The 22,836-nt window shown below is 46.5% G+C and overlaps 2 protein-coding genes across 6 annotated transcripts; one reads left to right on the top strand and one right to left on the bottom strand.

The window, feature by feature from the left end:
• Positions 1 to 698: 698 nt before the first annotated feature.
• Positions 699 to 6,743, bottom strand: LOC113127078 (protein NLRC3-like). The gene is given in 12 exon segments (XM_026301304.1): positions 699 to 1,349; positions 1,352 to 1,389; positions 1,494 to 1,540; positions 1,814 to 1,969; positions 2,348 to 2,521; positions 2,639 to 4,433; positions 4,574 to 4,793; positions 4,937 to 5,015; positions 5,536 to 5,649; positions 5,759 to 5,890; positions 6,004 to 6,135; positions 6,658 to 6,743. Coding segments are annotated over 11 exon segments (3,333 nt in total). The 5' UTR covers positions 6,093 to 6,135; positions 6,658 to 6,743; the 3' UTR covers positions 699 to 860.
• A 1,191-nt stretch (positions 6,744 to 7,934) lies between these two features.
• On the top strand, positions 7,935 to 22,833 carry LOC113127073 (NLR family CARD domain-containing protein 3-like). Of its 5 annotated transcripts, none has more exons than XM_026301291.2 (12): positions 7,935 to 8,316; positions 9,384 to 9,469; positions 10,082 to 10,213; positions 10,327 to 10,485; positions 17,735 to 17,848; positions 18,358 to 18,436; positions 18,580 to 18,799; positions 18,940 to 20,734; positions 20,852 to 21,025; positions 21,250 to 21,423; positions 21,697 to 21,743; positions 21,848 to 22,833. In XM_026301291.2, the coding sequence occupies exons 3-12, from the start codon at positions 10,125 to 10,127 to the stop codon at positions 22,375 to 22,377; spliced, it is 3,381 nt and encodes a 1,126-aa protein (XP_026157076.1). In that variant the 5' UTR covers positions 7,935 to 8,316; positions 9,384 to 9,469; positions 10,082 to 10,124; the 3' UTR covers positions 22,378 to 22,833. The 5 variants fall into 5 exon arrangements, 4 of the variants coding, with proteins under 4 accessions (XP_026157076.1, XP_026157077.1, XP_026157075.1 ...); XM_026301292.1 differs by lacking the exons at positions 17,735 to 17,848; positions 18,358 to 18,436; positions 18,580 to 18,799; ... (3 more) ...; positions 21,697 to 21,743; positions 21,848 to 22,833 and adding exons at positions 10,574 to 10,687; positions 11,208 to 11,286; positions 11,430 to 11,649; ... (3 more) ...; positions 14,487 to 14,533; positions 14,638 to 15,922 and having other exon boundaries at positions 7,942 to 8,316; XR_003295375.1 differs by lacking the exons at positions 17,735 to 17,848; positions 18,358 to 18,436; positions 18,580 to 18,799; ... (3 more) ...; positions 21,697 to 21,743; positions 21,848 to 22,833 and adding exons at positions 10,574 to 10,687; positions 11,208 to 11,286; positions 11,430 to 11,649; ... (3 more) ...; positions 14,487 to 14,533; positions 14,638 to 14,732 and having other exon boundaries at positions 7,953 to 8,316.
• The last annotated feature ends 3 nt before the right edge of the window (positions 22,834 to 22,836 follow it).

The raw sequence follows: 22,836 nt of genomic DNA, 5'->3' as shown, positions 1-22,836 counted from the left end.
TGTATGTCCATGGTTCGCAAAGCTGCAGCAGGATTTAACCTTTGGACACAGAGAAGATAATCCTCATTTCTGAGATTCTCCTCAGGACAGAACCCTTCCAGATAAACTCCCTTCATGCTGCAGCCTTCCACCAAACTCTGAGCTTCACTAACTTTCTTCTCTCTGAGCTGCTTTGCTTTTTCTCGGTGTCTTCACTTGTGGATTTGCTGCTGAACAAAACGGCTCATTGACACAGAATCTCTCTCACATTCTATTAGTCTGAGTCAATTACACCATGAACGGTGTTGGTAGGAGCACCTCAGGGTCCCCCTCTAGCACCTGGAAAATGTTACTTAGGACGGGATGTCAGGAATAAGGACCCAACTCTGGATAACCAGCAGCAACTACATATGTAATTTTACTACAGATATTTCAACTACATTTATTTCTACTGTAGATTGAGCTAAAGCACCAGCAGGTGAAGTAGAGAGACCACAACCAACCGAAGCAACGTGTATAATTTTAAAAAGGGGATAAAGTGAAAAGATCCAGAACTAAACTGATGTTTATGTTAAAGACGCTGTTTCAAATCCCACATTGGTTTTTGTTTGTCCCTCCAATGACTTTGGTGTCAACAGCAGAAACACAAGATAAAAAATATTTCAAACAGGTAAAAGTGAACAATGTTTATCCTGCAATTAATGTAGCAGACACATTTATAGGACTGGAAATATAAAGGAGTTTATTTATTTATTCAGAATTATTCTATTAGTTATTACAGTTGATAATTTGATGAATCTGAAAATGTCTGAGTGAACTTTGACAGACTGGACTTTCTGTTCAACAGTCAGAAAGTTTCTGTGACAGGAGGAGACTCTCTGCTACTCTGGACACAGAGACATGGAGGAATAAGGCCAGAGTCCAAACCCAGGATACAGAGGCTCAGTGAATGTGGTGTTGAAGGTGTAGATGTGGATCAGTGTGTCAGAGGAGACTATGTAGAAGGACAGAGAGCCAGCAGGCCAGTCCAGGTACACTGCTACTCTACCAGAAGAGGAGGAGGAGGAGACAGTTGTTAGTTCATTATTGTCCAGGACAGAGTAACCACCATCTGAGCATCTCAGACACCAGGACTGATCACTCTTTCCAAAATTACAGTCGTCACTGGCTCCTTTCCTTTTGATTCCTCTGTAACTCACTGATATATAAACATTTCGTTCCCACTCCACCTCCCAGTAACAGCGACCAGTCAGACCATTACTACACAGCAGCTGAGACCAATAGTCAAATCTGTCTGGATGATCAGGATACGGCTGATCCTCCTCCACCCAAGTTGCCTTCCTGTTGTTGTCAGACAGTTGTAGTTTCTTCCATTCACTGTGTTTGTGTCGATTGTGAGTTCACAGGAATCTGATGGAGAGAACAAGACACAGTAACAGTTGCAGTTACTCATCTGTCACCTGGTTGAGTGTGAGCTGCTGTGTTGTCATGAACCTCATTAAAAACACACTTACACTTCTTCAGACCTGGTCTCAACCATTGGACTCCACCAGGCTCCAACCTGAAAGGATGAGGGGGGTCAGATCAGCATAAACCAGTGTTTACTACATGTGTTATTGTTCATATAAGACCCAAATCCACCATGAAGCCAAAGGACAGAGAAAATGTTTGCAGCTTTTCCTGTCAGACCTCTCCACACCTGAGAATGCCCAGTCTTGGTGTTCCCCAAGGCTCCGTCCTTGGCCCCTTAGTGTTTTCTGTTTACATGCTTCCACTGGGACATTTGATCCATAAACACAATATTTATCACTGTTAGCAGCAGACCTCTCCATACCTGAGAGTGTCCAGTCTCCAGTGTGGATCCTTCAGTCCAGCGGACTCTCCTAGATGATTGTAGCTCAGGTCCAACTCTCTCAGATGGGAGGGGTTGGAGCTCAGAGCCGAGGCCAGAGAAGCACAGCCTTCCTCTGTGACCAGACAGCCTGACAGCCTGGGAAACACAAAACAACACACATGGAAGATCCTTGGATGATGTTGCTGTGTCCAGTCACATACAAGATGAAACTGTCAGCAGTGACTCAGTACTCTGGTTGAGGAACCCACTCTGAATACTGTCTGTTCTTCTTTGTTGTTTTGGTGCCAACTTGATAATATAAGTTCAAAATCATCTGTGATATTTGATAATTCAGCAACAAACATAAAATGATGGAAAATTCTCAGAATTTAGAAAGTTCTGCTAAAGTTTAGTTAAAGGTTTTGAGACAAATTGTATCAGCAGACACAGTCTCACACAGATTACAGCTGTTTACCCACTGATGTCAATCAGATTTTAATTGGGCATCAGTCAAACAGGTTGATGAATCCTGACCTGAGAGTCTGCAGTTTACAGTGTGGACTCTTGAGTCCATCAGAGACCAGCTTCACTCCTGAGTCCTGCAGGTCGTTGTTACTCAGGTCCAGCTCTCTCAGAGTGGAGGACTGGGAGCTGAGAACTGAGGCCAGAGCTTCACAGCTTCTCTCTGACAGGTTACAGCCGCTCAGCCTGCAGAGGAAATAACAGAGAAAAGGCAAATCTGGACTTAGTCCTTATTCTCTCGGGTTGAGTCCATCTCAGGGTCTTTTTGTAACAATGAATGAATCCAACTGTCTACACACATACAGGACTTTCTTGGAGAGACTGACCACTGGCAACAGCCTCAGAAGAGCCTCCTCTGAAGCAGAGTATTTCTTCAGGTCAAACACATCCAGGTCTTGTTCTGATGACAGTAAGATGAAGACCAGAGCTGACAACTGAGCAGGAGACAGTTTTTCTTCGGACCGTTTCCCTGATCTCAGGAACTGTTGGATCTCCTCCACTAGAGAACCATCCTTCAGTTCATTCAGACAGTGGAACAGGTTGATGCTTCTCTCTGGAGACAGGTTCTCACTGAACTTGGTTTTGATGTACTGGACTGTTTCCTGACTGGTCTGAGAGCCACTTCCTGTCTGGGTCAGCAGACCTTGTAGGAGAGTCTGATTGGTCTGGAGTGAAAGGCCCAGGAGGAAGCGCAGGAACAGGTCCAGGTGTCCATTTGGACTGTGTAAGGCCTTGTCCACAGCACTCTGGTAGAAGAGTTTCTCTGCAGATTGGTCTCTTCTGGTTTCAGACGTCTGGGAGGTTGTTCGTTCAACTGACAGCAGATTGACTCCAGAGTGGATGAAGGTCAGATGGACATGAAAAGCAGCCAGAAACTCCTGAACGCTCAGATGGACGAAGCAGAACACCCGGTCCTGATACAGTCCTCTCTCCTCTTTAAAGATCTGTGTGAACACTCCTGAGTACACTGAGGCTGCTCTGAGATCGATGCCACACTCTGTCAGGTCGGATTCATAGAAGATCACGTTGCCTTTCTGCAGCTGCTCAAAAGCCAGTTTTCCCAGAGACTCAACCATCTTCCTGTTCTCTGGACTCCATTGTGGATCTGTCCCAGCTCCTCCCTCATACTTGATGTTCTTCACTTTGGTCTGAACCACCAGGAAGTGGATGTACATCTCCGTCAGGGTCTTGGGCAGCTGTTCGCTCTCTCTGGTTTCCAACAGATCCTCCAGAACTGTAGCAGTGATCCAGCAGAAGACCGGGATGTGGCACATGATGTGGAGGCTTCGTGAGGTCTTGATGTGGGAGATGATGGTACTGGCTTGATCCTTATCTGAGAACCTCTTCCTGAAGTACTGCTCCTTTTGTGGGTCGGTGAACCCTCTGACCTCTGTCACCATGTCGACACAGTCAGGAGGAATCTGATTGGCTGCCGCAGGTCGTGTGGTTATCCAGAGACGAGCGGAGGGAAGCAGTTTCCCCCTGATGAGGTTTGTCAGCAGCACATCCACTGAGGTGGACTCTGTAGCATCAGTCAGGACCTGAGTGTTGTGGAAGTCCAGAGGAAGGCGACACTCATCCAGACCGTCAAAGATGAAGACAACCTGGAAGTCTTCAAACCTGCTGATTCCTTTGGTCTCAGTGAAGAAGTGATGAACCAGTTCCACCAAGCTGAACTTTTTCTCTTTCAGCACATTCAGCTCTCTGAAAGTGAAGGGAAATGTGAACTGGATGTCCTGGTTGGCTTTGTCTTCAGCCCAGTCCAGAGTGAACTTCTGTGTTAAGAAGGTTTTCCCAATGCCAGCCACTCCCTTTGTCATCACTGTTCTGATTGGTCCATGTCTTCCAGGTGAGGCTTTAAAGATGTCTTCTTGTCTGATGGTTATTTCTGGTCTGTCTGGCTTCCTGGATGCTGGATCAATCTGTCTGACCTCATGTTCCTCATTGACCTCTGCAGCCCCTCCCTCTGTGATGTAGAGCTCTGTGTAGATCTGGTTCAGAAGGACTGGGCTTCCTGCTTTAGCGACCCCCTCAAACACACACTGGAACTTCTTCTGCAGGTTGGACTTGAGTTGACGTCGACACGTGGCAGGAGATTCTGAAAGAACAGGCAAAGAAACATTTCCTTAAAGAATGAAGATACAGATTTATTCCCCACAGAGAAACATCTCCATCACTTTGGAAATGTCACATATGGCCTTTATCCATCATGTTCAGCCTTTCTAGAAATCCTCTTACTGCTCTGCAGACAGTCGGCCAGCTCCTCCTGCTTCATTCCCCTCAGGAAGTTCAGTGTGATCTCCAGAAATGCTTCTCTGCTGCTCCTCCTCTGCTCTTCATCCTGACCCTCCAACACCTCCTCATCCTCCCTCTGACTCTCTGGGGAACCTGAAGTCAGAACCTTCTGCATCTTCTTCAGCTCGTTCTTCACAAAAGTGACAATGTGGTTCTCCAGCAGCTGGAACAGAGAACTGTATGAATACCAACTAAAACCATGGCCCCCAAACATCAGGTCCATGTTGGACCCTGGTCTAAGAAGTGCAGCGTGGAGATGACTGTGAACAGAACAGATGTCAAAGCAGCAGTTGTACATGTACAGACCATAAATACGGAGTCCGGCTGTGTCGGACGCTGCTGGGCAGACTGAGCACCGGGAACCTCTGAGCTCTCCTGGTCCACCCTGCGGAGGAATCATGAACAATGAGCTCACATGACGTCTGTCTGTCCACACAGAGACCAACACAAGGTAAAGGTCCAGGAAGTGAGATTTGGATGTGAACAGTGGATCAGATGAGTCCCTGTAGTGGTAAAGCTTTACTAGTCCTGCTGATCCCACTGAGAACCAGCAGCTCAGTCTGCAGCTGTTTGTAGCTTTCAGCTCAGTTTGGTTCAGTCCCAACAGCTCCAACATAGATCTCTCCCTCCCTCACTGAACACCCCTGCAGAGTCCTGGAGCAAGGCACCTACAGCCAGTGTCTGCTTGTGTCAGACTGGTTGTACTGGGCAGCTCCCAGTATGAAAGATCAGAACAAATGGAGCTGGAAGTTCTCTCTCAGCTGCTTTTTCATTCTGCACATGATTTCTGTCCTGATGACATTTACGACAGAAACACTTTGGATCTCAGACGTGGTCGGACAACATGTCACACAAACTCCATCTTTTCTAGAAAAACTCGACTCTGACTGAAAGTTACAGCTTACATCTGATCAGCTGCTGGACTTCCTCCTTTGACGTCAATGACATAGTTTTTCGACTGGTTGCTCCTGAAGGACACACAGCTGGGTTCAGGAGAGTTTGGTCTCTGCTGCTGGATCCTGAAACAAAGACAGAGCTGATAAATGTGCATGTTGGATAAAAACTGATGAAAATATGTTCAATCTTTTCATTAACACACAAACTGACATTTTGTCTGTCTGAAACAACCTTTGGTCCATTTTAAATCGTTTCCTTCCATCAGCAGATTGTCTGAATTGCAGAGGACGGTCCATGGATCTATCACTCATCATAGACACAGAATCAGGTCCAGGAGATCCTGGTCTGTGCTGCTGCTCTGGTCTTGAACACAACACACACAGAGCAGTGAGTGTGAATAATGATGGAGCAGTGATGTTTGGTGCTGAGCTCTGACCTGGAGAAGAGTCCTGGACTCTCCCGGATCCTCATCTCACCTCTGAGCTTCGGTCTGGCTCTCATGGTCCCCACACAGACTGGGTTTAGAGGGACGGACTCCCTCCCGTCTGTCCTCACACTGATCCATGCTGCTGAATCCACATCAGCTCACACACAGTTTGTCCCTTCACCTGGACAGGAGACACAAATCATTCAGATGCTGCTTCTGGATCAAACAAGTCCAGGCTGAACAAACGTGGAACATAACCTTAGACAAAGTGCCTGTGGCTGCCATCACTGCTGTATGTCAATATGAGGAGATGCTGTTCTCCAGAGACTCCTCCACAGCCTCATTACACAGCAGTACAACAGAAACAGGAAGCAGCTCTGATTCATTTAGGGCTGTACGTTTTATTTTGAAAGGCTCCACAGGAAACACCAGTATACTGATGTATCTGACTTTACTCTGGTGGAGATGATGGTTTTCTACCCGTAAACTGGGGCGCTGTCACAGATTCTGGGCCCATGAAAGAACCTAATTCAGACCCACCTACATAAAGTTGTAGATCTGTTTCCTGGACTCCTGTGAGTCCTGGGCCCTTGGAAATGTTGATTCACTAAATCAATAATCAATAATCCAACAACATGGAGACAAAGACTGTCCAACAAAAGACAAAGTGATGTTAGTAAAGACAAAGTGAAGGTAAACTCACAGTTTGTTCAGTCCAACACTCCTCACTCGACACCTGCAGGGAACAGTCTGACTCAGGTGAGCTGGTTTATGGAATTAGAGCTCTACCTGGAATGGAAACAGGTACAAGTGGTTGGACTGGATTTGTCACCTTTCACCTTTCGCTCTAAACAATGCAAATTGAAATGTGATTAAATCCAGCAGGGACAGAGCACAGGTGTGTCACCACAGCTGTGTCCATAGGAACCGTACACAACAAAGGTGTAAAGATGGTGACACCTGGAGCTTCAGAATGTTTTTTTAAATATGAAAGATGCAGGAAGAAAATGAGAAACCCAGGTGTCCCTGTTCTTTCTGGAAACTGGAATTAGTGACCCACCTTGTCTGTATGGTTACATCTGTTAGACACAGATTACATATGTCCAAAGACTCTGCTTCCCCCGTATAGGTCTCTGTACTGTGCGACTGGTATGGAACAGTTTCCTCCTGTGGCCCATTCTGTTTTCTGGACACTGTCTGAACAAACAGATGTTGAACAGATATTTTTCTGTAACCTGGGAAGAAACTGGATAAAAATATTCTGCTGAAAACTAAATTAATTGGACTGTACAAGACACAAATAAGGATCATCCCTGACTTTTCCCATGGTCCTGAAAAGCCTCAGGATGGATTTGCCTTGGTCAGAAACATTCATGACGAGCAGCTGTGGCTGTAACATCCTGTTCTCACCATGAAAGGAAAAGGAAAAGTTGGAGACTTCTACACTAATAAAATAAATATAAAGCGGAGGTGGACTATGTGATTCAGAGGGTGTTGTAGAAACATGGAATTTTTTAAAATTTCTTCTCTCTCATGTTCCTGTTTCCACCTGTTTCCTGTTCCACTTTTAGTGTTTCTGTTTTTAGTGTTTCTGACATTTCTTATTAAACAGGAAGAATGCTTTTCTTGTGAAGGGAGATGTTTACCATCTTCAGTGAAGAAGCAGATGAGTATACTCTGCTCTCATTGGTCAGTTTTGAATATGGCGACAGATGGACTCTGACATGTAAGGGACACACCTTCAGCACGTCAACCAGGTAAACAACTACAAACATCGTACAACAGCAAACAGTCACTGAAGTTTCTAAAGACGCAGTGAAAATAGAGTGAACTTATAGGTGAGCCGACTGCTGGTTCCTCCCCGCCCTGTTTCTGGTCCAGGTGGAGGAAGGAAGGGCTACAGCAGGAAGACAATTTCACAATAAGAGCTGTGATTGAAACGATAAAATAAGAGTTTCTATGTTTTCCGTCTGAATCGTCTTGAGCCAGTGATGAAATCCCACATCAACCGTTCACACAGTGACTCAGTGTTCACCCTCATGGGGAAGTTTGAACATGTGATCTGTACTCTGACTACCAGTCACTTTTCACTGAGATCAGAGGAAGGCATGTGTACACACACTGCTGAAGACCCGAAGCTGCATCAGTGAAATTACTATGTGATGAAAATAGAAGTGAAGCAGCTCAGGGGAAAAGCTAAGAAAGTGGATCTCTTCTTCATTAAAGGGACCTGGTTTTTGACAGGACTAGTTTTATTTGATCTGGAGAAACTGGTTTGTTATCAAGGTTCTTGGAGGTTCTAGTTGGAGGTTCTTTAAATCACAAGAGGCTTCAAACAGAAGCATCAGCCTGTGAAGTCCAGGTGAGTAAAATGGCGCCTGTGCCCCACATTCATTTGTCACGTTTCTGAAAACAAATCAAACAAAACAAAACGTTGCCGGAAGCTTCTGGCCTGGGCCGGTTACCTGTTCAAGGTGGAACCCAAATGTTCCGTTATAACGTTCCCGCGGTGCGCGCAGCTTTTGGCCGCTAGAGGAGGCGACACGTCCAACATGATGTTCTGAGACCACCACCGTCACTCTGCGCTGAGGTCCAGCTGTTTGAGTCATAGTTGGTCCTGGTCCCGAGGCGGAAAACATGGCTAACTAACTAGCTGGTTAGCTAACAGCAACTAGTTGCCTCCCTGAAAAGCGGGAAAGAGCAGACGGACGTTACGTTACTGACGTTACGTTACTGACGTTACGTACAGTTAAGAAATGTAGCTGGAATCTCATTTATACTTTAAGTTCCGTCATTGTTCAAAATCACGTTTAAAAAACTCTTTGTTGTCCGGAAAAAACCTTGTTGAGCTGCAGGTTCAGGTCATCACTTAAGTGACTGCATTTATTTTAATTTATTATAATACAATTATAATAATTTGTTTGTTTTAGTTATTTAACTTGACATGTTTACTGTTCCAAAATGTTCTATATGTTTCTTAAAAATAAAATATATTGTTTTCATTGGACAAAAGATTTTTCCCAGACCTTTAAAAATAAAACATTTTCCAGCTGTGATCACAATAATCTGATGTTTTTGCTTCAGGTTCTCAAACTGTCAGAATCTCAGAGCAGTCCTGTTCTACACAGAGACAGTTTGAGCTGCAGAGAGCTCCTCACACATTTTAGTCTCATTCTGCTCCTGCATCTTTCATATTTATAAAAACATCTTGAAGCTCCAGGTGTCACCGTCTTTGTTGTGTACAGTTCCCATGGATACAGCTGTGGTGACACACCTGTGATCTGTCCCTGCTGGATTTAATCACATTTCCATTAAAATCTTGTTCCCTGGGCTGGAGAAACTGCAAGAGCCAGTCTGCTTTGTTCAGACAATGACAAAGGTGAGTCTGACAAAACCAGTCCAACCCCCCTGTACCTGTTTCCATTCCAGGTAGAGCTCTAATTCCGTAAACCAGCTCACCTGTGTCAGACTGTTCCCTGCAGGTGTCGAGTGAGGAGTGTTGGACTGAACAAACTGTGAGTTTACCTTCACTTTGTCTTTACTAACATCACTTTGTCTTTTGTTGGACAGTCTTTGTCTCCATGTTGTTGGATTATTGATTATTGATTTAGTGAATCAAACAATCTGATGAACAGCTGATGTTTATATCCGTCAGTGTCTTTATTTTTGGCCACAGGCGCCACAAAGGGGGAGGGGTGGGGAGTCTGGACATTTCCAAGGGCCCAGGACTCACAGGAGTCCAGGAAACAGATCTACAACCTTATGTAGGTGGGTCCGAATTAGATTCTTTCATGGGCCCAGAATCTGTGACAGCGCCCCAGTTTACGGGTAGAAAACCTTCGTCTCCACCAGAGTAAAGTCAGATACATCAGTATACTGGTGTTTCCTGTGGAGCCTTTCAAAATAAAACATACAACCCCAAATGAATCGAAGCCAGTTCCTGTTTCTGTTGTCCTGCTGTGTAATGAGGCTGTGGAGGAGTCTCTGGAGAACAGCATCTCCTCATATTGACATACAGCAGTGAGGGCAGCCACAGGCACTTTGTCCAAGGTTATGTTCCACGTTTGTTCAGCCTGGACTTGTTTGATCCAGAAGCAGCATCTGAATGATTTGTGTCTCCTCTCCAGGTGAAGGGACAAAGTCTGTGTGAGCTGATGTGGATTCAGCAGCATGGATCAGTGTGAGGACAGACGGGAGGGGGTCCGTCCCTCTAAACCCAGTCTGTGTGGGGACCATGAGAGCCAGACCGAAGCTCAGAGGTGAGATGAGGATCTGGGAGAGTCCAGGACTCTTCTCCATGTCAGAGCTCAGCACCAAACATCACTGCTCCATCATTATTCACACTCACTGCTCTGTGTGTGTTGTGTTCAAGCCCAGAGCAGCAGCACAGACCAGGATCTCATGGACCTGGACCCAGCTGTGTATCCATGATGAGTGATGGATCCATGGAGCCTCCTCTGCAACTCAGACAATCTGCTGATGGAAGGAAACGATTTAAAATGGACCAAAGGTTGTTTCAGACAGACAAAATGTCAGTTTGTGTGTTAATGAAAAGATTGAACATATTTTCATCAGTTTTTATCCAACATGCACATTTATCAGCTCTGTCTTTGTTTCAGGATCCAGCAGCAGAGACCAGACTCTCCTGAACCCAGCTGTGTGTCCTTAAAAAGCGACTGGTCAATGGGTGGTTTAATTGACTTCAAAGCAGGAAGTCCAGCAGCTGATCAGATGTAAGCTGTAACTTTCAGTCAGAGTCGAGTTTTTCTAGAAAAGATGGAGTTTGTGTGACATGTTGTCCGACCACGTCTGAGATCCAAAGTGTTTCTGTCGTAAATGTCATCAGGACAGAAATCATGTGCAGAATGAAAAAGCAGCTGAGAGAGAAGTTCCAGCTCCGTTTGTTCTGATCTTTCATACTGGGAGCTGCCCAGTACAACCAGTCTGACACAAGCAGACACTGGCTGTAGGTGCCTTGCTCCAGGACTCTGCAGCAGTGTTCAGTGAGGGAGGGAGAGATCTATGTTGGAGCTGTTGGGACTGAACCAAACTGAGCTGAAAGCTACAAACAACTGCAGACTGAGCTGCTGGTTCTCAGTGGGATCAGCAGGACTAGTGAAGCTTTACCACTACAGGGACTCATCTGATCCACTGTTCACATCCAAATCTCACTTCCTGGACCTTTACCTTGTGTTGGTCTCTGTGTGGACAGACAGACGTCATGTGAGCTCATTCTTCATGATTCCTCCACAGGGTGGACCAGGAGAGCTCAGAGGTTCCCGGTGCTCAGTCTGCCCAGCAGCGTCCGACACAGCTGGACTCCGTATTTATGGTCTGTACATGTACAACTGCTGCTTTGACATCTGTTCTGTTCACAGTCATCTACACGCTGCACTTCTTAGACCAGGGTCCAACATGGACCTGATGTTTGGGGGCCATGGTTTTAGTTGGTATTCATACACTTCTCTGTTCCAGCTGCTGGAGAACCACATTGTCACTTTTGTGAAGAACGAGCTGAAGAAGATGCAGAAGGTTCTGACTTCAGGTTCCCCAGAGAGTCAGAGGGAGGATGAGGAGGTGTTGGACGGTCAGGATGAAGAGCAGAGGAGGAGCAGCAGAGAAGCATTTCTGAAGATCACACTGAACTTCCTGAGGGGAATGAAGCAGGAGGAGCTGGCCGACTGTCTGCAGAGCAGTAAGAGGATTTCTAGAAAGGCTGAACATGATGGATAAAGGCCATATGTGACATTTCCAAAGTGATGGAGATGTTTCTCTGTGGGGAATAAATCTGTATCTTCATTCTTTAAGGAAATGTTTCTTTGCCTGTTCTTTCAGAATCTCCTGCCATGTGTCGACATCAACTCAAGTCCAACCTGCAGAAGAAGTTCCAGCGTGTGTTTGAGGGGGTCGCTAAAGCAGGAAGCCCAACCCTTCTGAACCAGATCTACACAGAGCTCTACATCACAGAGGGAGGGGCTGCAGAGGTCAATGAGGAACATGAGGTCAGACAGATTGATCCAGCATCCAGGAAACCAGACAGACCAGAAATCACCATCAGACAAGAAGACATCTTTAAAGCATCACCTGGAAGACATGGACCAATCAGAACAGTGATGACAAAGGGAGTGGCTGGCATTGGGAAAACCTTCTTAACACAGAAGTTCACTCTGGACTGGGCTGAAGACAAAGCCAACCAGGACATCCAGTTCACATTTCCCTTCACTTTCAGAGAGCTGAATGTGCTGAAAGAGAAAAAGTTCAGCTTGGTGGAACTGGTTCATCACTTCTTCACTGAGACCAAAGGAATCAGCAGGTTTGAAGACTTCCAGGTTGTCTTCATCTTTGACGGTCTGGATGAGTGTCGCCTTCCTCTGGACTTCCACAACACTCAGGTCCTGACTGATGCTACAGATTCCACCTCAGTGGATGTGCTGCTGACAAACCTCATCAGGGGGAAACTGCTTCCCTCCGCTCGCCTCTGGATAACCACACGACCGGCGGCGGCCAATCAGATCCCTCCTGAGTGTGTCGACATGGTGACAGAGGTCAGAGGGTTCACCGACCCACAGAAGGAGCAGTACTTCAGGAAGAGGTTCGCAGATAAGGATCAGGCCAGTACCATCATCTCCCACATCAAGGCCTCACGAAGCCTCCACATCATGTGCCACATCCCAGTCTTCTGCTGGATCACTGCTACAGTTCTGGAGGATCTGTTGGAAACCAGAGAGAGCGAACAGTTGCCCAAGACCCTGACGGAGATGTACATCCACTTCCTGGTGGTTCAGACCAAAGTGAAGAACATCAAGTATGAGGGAGGAGCTGGGACAGATCCACAATGGAGTCCAAAGAACAGGAAGATGGTTGAGTCTCTGGGAAAACTGGCTTTTGAGCAGCTGCAGAAAGGCAACGTGATCTTCTATGAATCCGACCTGACAGAGTGTGGCATCGATCTCAGAGCAGCCTCAGTGTACTCAGGAGTGTTCACACAGATCTTTAAAGAGGAGAGAGGACTGTACCAGGAGCAGGTGTTCTGCTTTGTCCATCTGAGCGTTCAGGAGTTTCTGGCTGCTCTTCATGTCCATCTGACCTTCATCAACTCTGGAGTCAATCTGCTGTCAGAGGAACAAACAACCTCCCAGACATCTGAGACCAGAAGAGACCAATCTGCAGAGAAACTTTTCTACCAGAGTGCTGTGGACAAGGCCTTACACAGTCCAAATGGACACCTGGACCTGTTCCTGCGCTTCCTCCTGGGCCTTTCACTCCAGACCAATCAGACTCTCCTACAAGGTCTGCTGACACAGACAGAAAGTGGCTCTCAGACCAGTCAGGAAACAGTCCAGTACATCAAGACCAAGTTCAGTGAGAACCTGTCTCCAGAGAGAAGCATCAACATGTTCCACTGTCTGAATGAACTGAAGGATCGTTCTCTAGTGGAGGACATCCAACAGTTCCTGAGATCAGGGAAACGCTCCCAAGAAAAACTGTCTCCTGCTCAGTTGTCAGCTCTGGTCTTCATCTTACTGTCATCAGAACAAGATCTGGACGTGTTTGACCTGAAGAAATACTCTGCTTCAGAGGAGGCTCTTCTGAGGCTGTTGCCAGTGGTCAGTCTCTCCAAGAAAGTCCTGTAAGTGTGTAGACAGTTGGAGTCATTAGTTGTTATACAAAAGACCCTGAGATGGACTCAACCCGAGAGAAAAAGAATTAAGTCCAGATTTGCCTTTTTTCTGTTATTTCCTCTGCAGGCTGAGCGGCTGTAACCTGTCAGAGAGAAGCTGTGAAGCTCTGGTCTCAGTTCTCAGCTCCCAGTCCTCCACTCTGAGAGAGCTGGACCTGAGTAACAACGACCTGCAGGACTCAGGAGTGAAGCTGGTCTCTGATGGACTCAAAAGTCCACACTGTAAACTGGAGACTCTCAGGTCAGCCTGATGAGTAGACAAGAGATTTCGAAATTCATGTTTCCCTCAAGATAAACTATAAAACCAGTGGTGGTCTACTGACTAGGCACCATGTTAACTAATGATTTTCGTGGGCAGAGTTAAAAAATAAAAGGGTAGCATGTTGTTTTGTGTTTCGCAGGCTGTCAGGCTGTCTGGTCACAGAGGAAGGCTGTGCTTCTCTGGCGTCGGCTCTGAGCTCCAACCCCTCCCATCTGAGAGACCTGGACCTGAGCTACAACCATCCAGGAGAATCTGAACTGAAGCTCCTGTCTGCTGGACAGAAGGATCCACACTGGAGACTGGATACTCTCAGGTATGGAGAGGTCTGCTGCTAACAGTGATAAAGAATATTGTGTTTAAGGATCAAATGTCCCTATGGAACCATGTAAACAGAAAACAATAAGGGGCCAAGGATGGAGCCTTGGGGAACACCAAGACTGGACACTGTCAGGTATGGGGAGGTCTGACACAATAAGCTGCAAACATTTTCTCTGTCCTTTGGCTTCATGGTGGATTTGAGTCTTATATGAACAATAACACATGTAGGAAACACTGGTTTGTGCTGACCTGATCCCCCTCATCCTTTTAGGGTGGAGCCTGGTGGAGTCCAATGGTTGAGACCAGGTCTGAAGAAGTGTAAGTGTGTTTTTAATCCGGTTCATGACAACACAGCAGCTCACACTCAACCAGGTGACAGATGAGTAACTGCAGCTGTTACTGTGTCTTGTTCTCTCCATCAGATTCTTGTGAACTCACAATCGACACAAACACAGTGCACAGAAAACTACAACTGTCTGACAACAGGAAGTTGACTCATGTGGAGGAGGATCAGTCGTATCCTGATCATCCAGACAGATTTGACAACTGGCCTCAGTTGCTGTGTAGTAATGGTCTGACTGGTCGCTGTTACTGGGAGGTGGAGTGGGAAGGAAATGTTTATATATCAGTGAGTTACAAAGGGATCAGAAGGAAAGGAAACAGTGACGACTGTGAGTTTGGACTGAATGATCAGTCCTGGAGTCTGAGGTGCTCAGATGGTGGTTACTTTGTCTTGCACAATAATGAACAAACAGCTGTCGCCCCCTGCTTGTCCTTTGGTAAAGTAGCAGTGTACCTGGACTGTCCTGCTGGCACTCTGTCCTTCTACAGAGTCTCCTCTGACACACTGATCCACATCTACACCTTCAACACCACATTCACTGAGCCTCTTTATGCTGGGTTTTCAGCCTGGTTTCCTGGAACCTCAGTGTCTCTGTGTCCAGAGTAGCAGACAGTCTCTTCGTGTCACAGAAACCTTCTCACTGCTGAACAGAAAGTTCAGTTTGTTTTTGGATAAACATGTTTCTCCCTCTACCAGTCAAACACCTGGACACACTTGAAGCTCATACTGAACTCAAAGAGAAATTATATCTAAACGTCGATAAGCCGAAAGCAGAGAACCAGCAGCAACAAAAGCCCACTGCCGTGTCTCTGAACATCACCTTCATCTGGACCCAAAAGTGTCACTGTACGCACCACACAGACTGCAGCCGACAGCTAACCAACATGTACATCCTGCACCTGGTGAGAGGAAACATCTCTCCACACCAGCAGAGGGCAGAAGTCTGCATTGCTCATTCTCACAGTGAAGATATATAGAAAACAACCAAAGCAGTGTTTGCTGACCATTTTCACATGACAGACCGTTTATAGCTGCTTCTAGTCCAGAACATGACTGAGAAGAAGCTGCAGGTGGAGCTGGAGGAGAAACATAGGGAGAAACTGCAGTAAATGGATGAAACCATGAAGACTACACTGATCCAGCAGTGTCTGTCTAACTGTATCCACTGCCAAAACAACACACCTCACAAAACAAGAGCGACAGACTCACCAACAGCCGGCTGTCAGTTTGCTGCAGATGTGACAAACTGTGACATCAGAGAGGAATCACTGAGCTGCAGGCACCTGAGACCAACGTCCACAGTGATGACGATGTCTGTAAATGTCTTTTAATGTGGTCAGAGAAATTAAACCACGTCTTGTCAACATGTATTCATCAACATTTTTAACTGAGCAGCTCCAATAAAGAGCCAAAGAAAAGACTGACAGCTTTTGGCAGCCAGGTTCGGTGCACCTGATAATCTGTTTCACAAAGCCACCTCCATTTTTTAATAGAGCATCTCACTAATGTGATAATCAAAGGTTCAGATCAATATTCCTGTATTGCAATATTCATGCTGCAGTTCCTCACTGTGACCACCTGAGGGCAGTAAACACTGATCAGTTCACTGTCAATAACTTGGAATATTATTCAAACTATGACTGATCGTCAGCTGTCTCCATCACTCATCAATACTGATGATTGACTTAGTTTTAGTTAATGACATTTTAGTCTCATTCGGGCCCTGCATCTTTCAAATTGATTAACCATCTTTGTTGTGTAAGGTTGCCATAGTTACAGCTGCACAGGACACACCTGCAGCAGCTGGATTTACTCAGATTTCCAGTAAAATCCTGCTCCCTGGACTCAGATGGAGAACCTTAGATGGACGCAGACCATGAACTGGTCTGGTTGTTTAGCGAACACCTACAGGGAGACAGACACAGAAGACACTAATTCAATTTCTGAAAGAAACAAAACATGTCAGACTCGGTGGTTAATTCACGTCCACAGCAGCGAAATACCGAATACGAGAAATGTGGTCATCAGCAGACTCCTCCCATCCTGGACCCCAGTTAGTTTCACTTTGTGATGCAGTCGTGGTGCAGCTTGTTTCTCCAGCTAAAGGTAAAGTCAGAACATTTTCACAGTTTATTTTGCTCTTTTGTCGTGTTGGCAGCGCTGAACCAGAGACCCGGTACACGGTCTCCGTTCAGACTCTGTTAGGACTGGAGACTGAAGCAGCTCCTACTGCCTCCACCAACATGGGGAGAAGGCGGAGAAGAGCCGCTGCTCTCCCGCTGTCTGAGCCTCTAAAAGCGGCCTGAGCTCGGCCGGAGGGCCGTTGGAGAACAGGCCAGATGTGGACTCAGGGTGGACCCAGAGACTGGCTGGGCCTCCTTTGCTTTTACATGTTCGAGTGTCTAATCAATGGGCAGCGATATTTCTATAGAGCATTGAAACTCAGAGGCAAAGAGCTTTGACTTTGAAAACCTGTCAATGTGGTTCCTGCCGAGTCGAGGCCTCAACAGCTTCATGGGTCCATCTAGTGTCCTGACAGTAGAAGTGCAGCAGCTGATGGCAGCTTCCTCTGCCTCACACTGTCTGACTGCATCAACTGACACTGACAGCAAACAGAGAAGCAGCAGCTGATGGTTTTACAGGAGAAATGATGCAAAGCAGCATCTGAATGATTTGTGTCTCCTCTCCAGGTGAAGGGACAAAGTCTGTGTGAGCTGATGTGGATTCAGCAGCATGGATCAGTGTGAGGACAGACGGGAGGGAGTCCGTCCCTCTAAACCCAGTCTGTGTGGGGACCATGAGAGCCAGACCGAAGCTCAGAGGTGAGATGAGGATCTGGGAGAGTCCAGGACTCTTCTCCATGTCAGAGCTCAGCACCAAACATCACTGCTCCATCATTATTCACACTCACTGCTCTGTGTGTGTTGTGTTCAAGACCAGAGCAGCAGCACAGACCAGGATCTCCTGGACCTGATTCTGTGTCTATGATGAGTGATAGATCCATGGACCGTCCTCTGCAATTCAGACAATCTGCTGATGGAAGGAAACGATTTAAAATGGACCAAAGGTTGTTTCAGACAGACAAAATGTCAGTTTGTGTGTTAATGAAAAGATTGAACATATTTTCATCAGTTTTTATCCAACATGCACATTTATCAGCTCTGTCTTTGTTTCAGGATCCAGCAGCAGAGACCAGACTCTCCTGAACCCAGCTGTGTGTCCTTCAAAAGTGACCGGTCGAAAAACTATGTCATTAACTTCAAAGGAGGAAGTCCAGCAGCTGATCAGATGTAAGCTGTAACTTTCAGTCAGATTCGAGTTTTTCTAGAAAAGATGGAGTTTGTGTGACATGTTGTCCGACCACGTCTGAGATCCAAAGTGTTTCTGTCGTAAATGTCATCAGGACAGAAATCATGTGCAGAGTGAAAAAGCAGCAGAGAGAGAAGTTTGTTCTGATCTTTCATACTGGGAGCTGCCCAGTACAACCAGTCTGACACAAGCAGACACTGGCTGTAGGTGCCTTGCTCCAGGACTCTGCAGCAGTGTTCAGTGAGGGAGGGAGAGATCTATGTTGGAGCTGTTGGGACTGAACCAAACTGAGCTGAAAGCTACAAACAGCTGCAGACTGAGCTGCTGGTTCTCAGTGGGATCAGCAGGACTAGTAAAGCTTTACCACTACAGGGACTCATCTGATCCACTGTTCACATCCAAATCTCACTTCCTGGACCTTTACCTTGTGTTGGTCTCTGTGTGGACAGACAGACGTCATGTGAGCTCATTCTTCATGATTCCTCCACAGGATGGACCAGGAGAGCTCAGAGGTTCCCGGTGCTCAGTCTGCCCAACAGCGTCTGACACAGCCGGACTCCGTATTTATGGTCTGTACATGTACAACTGCTGCTTTGACATCTGTTCTGTTCACAGTCATCTCCACGCTGCACTTCTTAGACCAGGGTCCAACATGGACCTGATGTTTGGGGGCCATGGTTTTAGTTGGTATTCATACAGTTCTCTGTTCCAGCTGCTGGAGAACCACATTGTCACTTTTGTGAAGAACGAGCTGAAGAAGATGCAGAAGGTTCTGACTTCAGGTTCCCCAGAGAGTCAGAGGGAGGATGAGGAGGTGTTGAAGGGTCAGGATGAAGAGCAGAGGAGGAGCAGCAGAGAAGCATTTCTGAAGATCACACTGAACTTCCTGAGGGGAATGAAGCAGGAGGAGCTGGCCGACTGTCTGCAGAGCAGTAAGAGGATTTCTAGAAAGGTTGAACATGATGGATAAAGGCCATATGTGACATTTCCAAAGTGATGGAGATGTTTCTCTGTGGGGAATAAATCTGTATCTTCATTCTTCAAGGAAATGTTTCTTTGCCTGTTCTTTCAGAATCTCCTGCCATGTGTCGACGTCAACTCAAGTCCAACCTGCAGAAGAAGTTCCAGTGTGTGTTTGAGGGGGTCGCTAAAGCAGGAAGCCCAACCCTTCTGAACCAGATCTACACAGAGCTCTACATCACAGAGGGAGGGGCTGCAGAGGTCAATGAGGAACATGAGGTCAGACAGATTGATCCAGCATCCAGGAAGCCAGACAGACCAGAAATCACCATCAGACATGAAGACATCTTTAAATCCTCACCTGGAAGACATGGACCAATCAGAACAGTGATGACAAAGGGAGTGGCTGGCATTGGGAAAACCTTCTTAACACAGAAGTTCACTCTGGACTGGGCTGAAGACAAAGCCAACCAGGACATCCAGTTCACATTTCCCTTCACTTTCAGAGAGCTGAATGTGCTGAAAGAGAAAAAGTTCAGCTTGGTGGAACTGGTTCATCACTTCTTCACTGAGACCAAAGGAATCAGCAGGTTTGAAGACTTCCAGGTTGTCTTCATCTTTGACGGTCTGGATGAGTGTCGCCTTCCTCTGGACTTCCACAACACTCGGATCCTGACTGATGCTACAGAGTCCACCTCAGTGGATGTGCTGCTGACAAACCTCATCAGGGGGAAACTGCTTCCCTCCGCTCGCCTCTGGATAACCACACGACCTGCGGCGGCCAGTCAGATTCCTCCTGACTGTGTCGACATGGTGACAGAGGTCAGAGGGTTCACCGACCCACAGAAGGAGCAGTACTTCAGGAAGAGGTTCACAGATAAGGATCAGGCCAGTACCATCATCTCCCACATCAAGACCTCACGAAGCCTCCACATCATGTGCCACATCCCGGTCTTCTGCTGGATCACTGCTACAGTTCTGGAGGATCTGTTGGAAATCAGGGAGAGAGGACAGCTGCCCAAGACCCTGACTGAGATGTACATCCACTTCCTGGTGGTTCAGACCAAAGTGAAGAACATCAAGTATGAGGGAGGAGCTGGGACAGATCCACAATGGAGTCCAAAGAACAGGAAGATGGTTGAGTCTTTGGGAAAACTGGCTTTTGAGCAGCTGCAGAAAGGCAACGTGATCTTCTATGAATCCGACCTGACAGAGTGTGGCATCGATCTCAGAGCAGCCTCAGTGTACTCAGGAGTGTTCACACAGATCTTTAAAGAGGAGAGAGGACTGTATCAGGACCAGGTGTTCTGCTTCGTCCATCTGAGCGTTCAGGAGTTTCTGGCTGCTCTTCATGTCCATCTTACCTTCATTAATTCTGGAGTCAATCTACTGTCAGAGGAACAAACAACCTCCCAGACGTCTGAAACCAGAAGAGACCAATCTGTAGAGAACCTCTTCTACCAGAGTGCTGTGGACAAGGCCTTACACAGTCCAAATGGACACCTGGACCTGTTCCTGCGCTTCCTCCTGGGCCTTTCACTCCAGACCAATCAGGCTCTCCTACATGGCCTGCTGAACCAGACAGAAAGTTACTTTCAGACCAGTCAGGAAACAGTCCAGCACATCAAAACCAAGTTCAGTGAGAATCTGTCTCCAGAGAGAAGCATCAACATGTTCCACTGTCTGAATGAACTGAAGGATCGTTCTCTAGTGGACGAGATCCAACAGTTCCTGAGATCAGGGAAACGCTCCAAAGAGAAACTGTCTCCTGCTCAGTTGTCAGCTCTGGTCTTCATCTTACTGTCATCAGAACAAGACCTGGATGTGTTTGAATTGAAGAAATACTCTGCTTCCGAGGAGGCTCTTCTGAGGCTGCTGCCAGTGGTCAGACTCTCCAAGAAAGTCCTGTAAGTGTGTAGACAGTTGCACTCATTCCTCGTTACAAAAAGACCCTGAGATGGACTCAACCCGAGAGAAAAAGAACTAAGTCCAGATTTGTCTTTTTTCTGTTATTTCCTCTGCAGGCTGAGCGGCTGTAACCTGTCAGAGAGAAGCTGTGAAGCACTGATCTCAGTTCTCAGCTCCCAGTCCTCCACTCTGAGAGAGCTGGACCTGAGTAACAACGATCTGCTGGACTCAGGAGTGAAGCTGGTCTCTGATGGACTCAGGAGTCCACACTGTAAACTGGAGACTCTCAGGTCAGGATTCATCAGCCTGATGAGTAGACAAGAGATTTCGAAATTCATGTTTCCCTCAGGATAAATTGTAAAATCATTGGTGGTCTTCTGACCAGGCACCATGTTGACTAGTTGATTTTCATATCTGGGCGGAGTTCAAATATTAAAAAGGGTGGCATTCTCCCAACTCATCCTTATTCAGTTGATTTCATTAACCCAATTTTGTGTTGTTTTGTGTTTCCCAGGCTGTCAGGCTGTCTGGTCACAGATGAAGGCTCTGCTTCTCTGGCCTCGGCTCTGAGCTCCAACCCCTCCCATCTGAGAGAGCTGGACCTGAGCTACAATCATCTAGGAGAGTCCGGACTGAAGCTCCTGTCTGCTGGACAGAAGGATCCACACTGGAGACTGGACACACTCAGGTATGGAGAGGTCTGCTGCTAACAGTGATAAAGAATATTGTGTTTATGGATCAAATGTCCCAGTGGAAGCATGTAAACAGAAAACACTAAGGGGCCAAGGACGGAGCCTTGGAGAACACCAAGAATGGACACTCTCTCAGGTACGGAGAGGACTGACAGAAAGAGCTGCAAACATTTTCTCTGTCCTTTGACTTCATGGTGGATTTGAGTCTTATATGAACAATAACATATTTACACTGGTTTGTGCTGACCTGACCCCCCTCGTCCTTTCAGGGTGGAGCCTGGTGGAGTCCAGTGGTTGAGACCAGGTCTGAAGAAGTGTAAGTGTGTTTTTCATGAGGTTCATGACAACACAGCAGCTCACACTCAACCAGGTGACAGATGAGTAACTGCAACTGTTACTGTGTCTTGTTCTCTCCATCAGATTCCTGTGAACTCACAATCGACACAAACACAGTGCACAGAAAACTACAACTGTCTGACAACAACAGGAAGGTGACTCATGTGGAGGAGATTCAGTCGTATCCTGATCATCCAGACAGATTTGACCAGTGGCATCAGCTGCTGTGTAGTAATGGTCTGACTGGTTGCTGTTACTGGGAGGTGGAGTGGGAAGGAAACGTTTATGTATCAGTGAGTTACAGAGGAATCAGGAGGAGAGGGGATGGTGCTGATTGTGAGTTTGGAATGAACGATCAGTCCTGGGCTCTGATCTGCTCAGATGGTGGTTATTCCGGTTGGCACAATAATGAACAATCAGCTGTCTCCCCCTCCTCCTCCTCTGGTAGAGTAGCAGTATATCTGGACTGGCCTGCTGGCACTCTGTCCTTCTACACAGTCTCCTCTGAAACACTGATCCACATCCACACCTTCAACACCACATTCACTGAGCCTCTGTATCCTGGGTTTGCAGCCTGGTTTCCTGGAACCTCAGTGTTTCTGTGTCCAGAGTAGCAGACAGAGTCTCCTCCTGTTCCAGAAACCTTTTATAGCAGTCAACTATTTTTAGAGGGAAGAATTTTAGAACATGTGATTCAATTCTCAGGTTCAAGTCCCAAAGAAAGCACTGAAGCTTAAGAAAGATTTGGCAATTTGCAGTTTAGACCATGCCGTAGTATTTTATGAGCATTGTAATTTTTTTTTTTTTAAAAGAGCATCACAATAATTTGATCATCAGAACAAATCAATGGTTCAGATTATTATCAGTGCTTCAGATCCTACTGTGACCACTTGAGAGCAGTAAACTACAAAAATGATCCGGAACATGAATGTAGACATGACATAAAGGCGAAATATACTGCCACAACATGAGGCATCTCATTTTCCTCCAACAGTAATCAAAAAAATATAATCGACATAGTGACGATATTCAATGTTCCCAGTGCCCCCGACCACTTACCACTATGAAGGATG

This window comes from Mastacembelus armatus, chromosome 2 (assembly GCF_900324485.2).
Source record: "Mastacembelus armatus chromosome 2, fMasArm1.2, whole genome shotgun sequence".
Lineage (NCBI taxonomy): Eukaryota > Metazoa > Chordata > Actinopteri > Synbranchiformes > Mastacembelidae > Mastacembelus > Mastacembelus armatus.
This window is presented reverse-complemented; position numbering and strand designations above follow the sequence as displayed.

Excerpts from the sequence above, each read along its gene's own strand:
- LOC113127073 (XM_026301290.2), top strand. The coding sequence starts at position 18,127 with ATGTTGGAGCTGTTGGGACTGAACCAAACTGAGCTGAAAGCTACAAAC. Across the intron at positions 20,735-20,851 it reads AGACTCTCCAAGAAAGTCCT|GCTGAGCGGCTGTAACCTGT; the intron begins GTAAGTGTGTAG and ends TTTCCTCTGCAG. Across the intron at positions 21,026-21,249 it reads TGTAAACTGGAGACTCTCAG|GCTGTCAGGCTGTCTGGTCA; the intron begins GTCAGGATTCAT and ends TGTGTTTCCCAG.